Consider the following 4,047-nt stretch of genomic DNA (forward strand, 5'->3'; position numbering starts at 1 on the left):
GGCGCGTTGGATGTCGTTGGTTTCACCGGCACCGCCAACGCTCGATCGACATCGTCGTCCGTGTTGAAATCTACAACTGTGACAGTCCCAATACCACCAATCTCAAACGTTAACGAATATTTAAACCGAGGGGTAAACCGCTGATCAAAATCATGTACGGTCATGGTCAGAAAGGTTGTCCGACGTTGTACAATAAGTTTTCGGAATATTCGTATGTATCATTGCATAGATATTCGTACGCATCATTCTTTTGCTCTAATAATGCGTCACTGCACATATCCGTGAGCAAAGGCTATACATTCCAAAATTTATTATAAAACAATTACTGGCTGCAGGAAAATATCCTGTATTGTCACACAACATTTCGGCCATGGGTTTCGGCCCTTTTCAAGTGTATATTACAACCTCAAGTCGGAAATGAGGTATCATATCGCAACCACGCATATCTTGAGACATTGGGTTTGTTTTCTGTTCCTGCACTGGTGAACTAGTGCAGTAAGCTAGAATGAGAAAAAATATGCTTGTCTTACTCCAATTTATTGCACTAGTTCACTAGTGTAGGAACAGAAAACAAGCCTATTATGTCTTTGTAGTGATATGCCTAACTGGGCCTAATGGCATTTAATCACATACCGACTTGATGCTGCAATATACACTTGAAAAGAGCTAAAACCCATGACCCGAAACGTTGTGTGACAATAAAGAACATTTTCCTGTAGCCAGTTGTGTCGGATTACTCAACCCAATTGTTAACTAATCGCTGGCGATTTAATTATTCCAAATTATTATAAAACGTTGAACAACCTTTCTGACCACGACCGTAAATCAATGCCTATGAATGCCCAGCGGGCATTACTTTATCTTACTGTCTTATTTATCTTAACTGGTTTTATCCTTAAAATGCCCCAGCGAGGCCTAATGCCCAAGCTAATGCTCAAAAAATGTCTAGTAATGTCCAGTAATGCTGTGTAAATCTGTACACCGCATGCCCTCGGCGGTTTACCCCTCAATTTAAAGGGTTCACGAAAATGACACTGATTTTGACCCGTTCAGGGTGGCCTGACCCCTTAAGGTAGTTATTTCGTAAATTCATTTATGTGAGAATTGTTTCAAATTTTTACAGTTTATTTTTTACATCAATACGTGCAAAATAAGACTAATTAAACTAAAATTGACCGTCTCAAAGTTCTAAAAAAAAATGTTACAGTTTGCTATGTTACACGAAATATTGCGTGTAAAACACGTTAAAAATATTTTTACACTTAACAATATAATTCCTTGTAATATTATTACACGTGAAATATTATTTATATATATTATTATGCATTAAAATATTAATATTTGCGTTTGCAAACGCAAATGATGGTACATTTTACTTTCTTTGAGCTTAACGGTGAGTGAGATTCCTATGAGAAACAAATATGTTATAAAGTGAAATACAACGAATAGCCGGGGAAAAATCAAAATTATTGATTGTTCCAACAATATAAACAGTTAAAACTGAAAAATGGGAAGAATCATGCAGTAGACATGAGTGTAGTGTAAGGCCTGGTCTACAATGAGTTGTCAGTCGTAAGTCAGAAGTCAGAACTATATGTCGGTCCTTTTTCATCCATCCAGAAAGGAAAGGGATCAACATATAGTTCCGACTTCTGACTAACGATTAACAACAACTCATTGCAGACCAGGCCTAAGAGATGTGGCAGCAGCGCCGCAAACTATAATCTCTCGAATCTATTTTATATTATGTATTAATCGTAAGTGTATTCTTTAGAACAATATTGCATCAAAAATATATCAATGGGTCTGTTTTTTATTGCTGCACTCCTGAACTAGTGCACACTGGTGCAATGAGTTGGAATGAGAGGTAATCTATTTGTTTCATTTTAACTTATTGCACTAGTTCAGTAGTGCAGTAATAAAGAACAGGCCTATTGTAATATATTGAGTGCTGGTTCCTGTCTGGAAGAAACTTTTGAGCATTACTGTCGCGAAACAATTACCTTGCTTACCGATGTCGCCTTCTCTCGTATGTTGCTTTTCATTCCTCACGAACTGCTTCGTGTCTGTCTGATCTGCTTGCAGAGGGACGCCGTTATTGCGTTCACTGCACCCTCCCGGCGCGCTAGATCCCTGCACCGCGCTCGGTTGATCGGCAACGTTATTCGCGTCAAGACACATGTTCGAGGCAGTCGGCACGTCCACCTCGATCCCATTCATCTCGCTCGCACCTGACGCAGATGCTCCGCCCTCGAGTCCGATGTCGCCTTCTCTCACCTGCCGCTCTTCCTCCGTCGCGACAGTCTTCGTGTCCGTCTCATCTCCTTGCAAAGAGGCATCGTTCGGTGCACTGAGTTTCGTTTTCTTTGCCGGCGCCGCGTTCAGTTGCTCAACAACGTTTGCGTCGCTCGAATCAGCCGCCTCTGTCTTGCCTGCTGATGAAGAAAGTGTCGCACCTTTCAACTTCCCGTCGTCGTCTCTCATACGCTGCTTTTTCTCTTTCACGACCGCCCTTGTGTCCGCCTGATCTTCTTGCAAAGAGGCACTCTCGTCACATCTCATAAGCTGCGGCTTACACGAGATTTTCCTCTTTCGTAAATTTGGCATCGGCCTCTCCACCGGCAACAGGTCCCACAACGTGAGCTCGACGCGATTCCTCGCGAATTGATTCCTACAGAGCGTCCTGTAGATCAAACGATAATTAAGTCTCGGCAGAAGGGCGTGTATCAGCCTCGAGTCTTTCAGCAATTCGTCCAGATTGGAGAAATAGTTCTTCGAGGATGTATCGTCAAAATCTTTACTGCACCCTGGCCTCGGGCTCTCCAGCCTACTCGCACCTGTGGAAACGGTCTTTGTGTATATAACATCGTTAGTTTTCTCGGCAACTTTCGCCTCGGGTTTATCCTGAGTCTTACTGGCAGCGGCCTGTCTATAGCCGTTGCTACTGGCCATAGTTGGGGCTCGATTCGGACAATCTGACAGATCCATCGGGTCTGATTCAAATAGATAGAATACATCAGCGTCAGACAACTGTGACGAAGGCTTAGGGTAGTCATTGGCTGTCGCGCTGCGACCGATACTTGGAATCACATTGGAAGTATTATTATGAGAATCCCTGTCGTCGTCGTCGCCGTCGTCGTAGTCGTCGGTATCCGATGAAATAATTATTTCGGCTTGAGAGTCGCGGCTGCGCGATTCCGCGAGAGAGCTCGACACTTTAGATCCAGCAACGTTATCGGAAACCTTATCGTGCTGCATCTCAGATTGAATTTCCATGGCGGACGACTCCGAGTTATTGTATGTTGGACCGAGTATATAAGTATCTTGATCCTCGTCTCCCTCTTCCATGAGGAAGTCAAGGTTCGCTAGCATTTCTTGCATCATGCTTCCGGCTGCGTCTCGCTATCTCTACGCAAGTTTGCCGTTTTCTGTGAGAAATTCAAGAGCAATGGAAATTACGAGACTCAAGAGATAGAAATAACAAATTTTCAGATCTGCGCGAGATAATAGATTACGAAGAGTAAACATATAGATGGTGTAGATAAAAAAATATATAACGTGGAAATGAACACGTGTCACGAGAGGGGGCTATTAGCGAGACGAAAATCTACGGAGAGATGCGAGAAAAACATAACCTGCTTGATAGTTACCTAACGAAGCAGCTCGGCGGCCTGTTTCCTCGACATTCGTTTACGAACGCGGGATTCGCTTCATCTTAAACGATCAATTTCGAGGCATGATAAATCAACACGACACATCACACTTTCCCAATAGACCAAGAAACACCGGAACACAATGGAACAAAAACGTCCGATTACGGCGTTGGTCCTTCTATCTCGCTGCGCGAGCAAAACAGGAAACGAACAAAAAAAACGGCGGGAGAGCGCACGCGCACTGGAGGCAGGACGACGCACTGGAGATCGACGGCGTTCGGCGATGGTTCTGTAGCCAATCAACTTGCAGCCTTTCCGTAAAAGGAAACATGAGAGCGGCCACGCCGGCGTTTCACTTGATACCGTTTCAAGAGACTGTTTTGCGCGCCTTTAA

The 4,047-nt window shown here is 43.6% G+C and overlaps 1 protein-coding gene across 1 annotated transcript in view; it reads right to left on the reverse strand.

Moving 5' to 3' along the window:
• The window catches only part of LOC105564441, a 12,729-nt gene extending 8,708 nt beyond the window's left edge, over positions 1 to 4,021 (reverse strand). Inside the window, exons 1-3 of the mRNA XM_012016799.1 lie at positions 3,651 to 4,021; positions 2,004 to 3,428; positions 6 to 76 (exon numbers count right to left, since the gene is read on the reverse strand). Coding sequence (XP_011872189.1) covers positions 6 to 76; positions 2,004 to 3,384 — 1,452 coding nt within the window. The 5' untranslated portion in view covers positions 3,385 to 3,428; positions 3,651 to 4,021. The remainder of the gene's footprint in view (positions 1 to 5; positions 77 to 2,003; positions 3,429 to 3,650) is intronic.
• Between the last annotated feature and the right edge of the window lie 26 nt (positions 4,022 to 4,047).

Source organism: Vollenhovia emeryi, unplaced genomic scaffold (assembly GCF_000949405.1).
Source record: "Vollenhovia emeryi isolate VEMERY1.0 unplaced genomic scaffold, V.emery_V1.0 DF939165.1, whole genome shotgun sequence".
Classification (NCBI taxonomy): Eukaryota; Metazoa; Arthropoda; class Insecta; order Hymenoptera; family Formicidae; genus Vollenhovia; species Vollenhovia emeryi.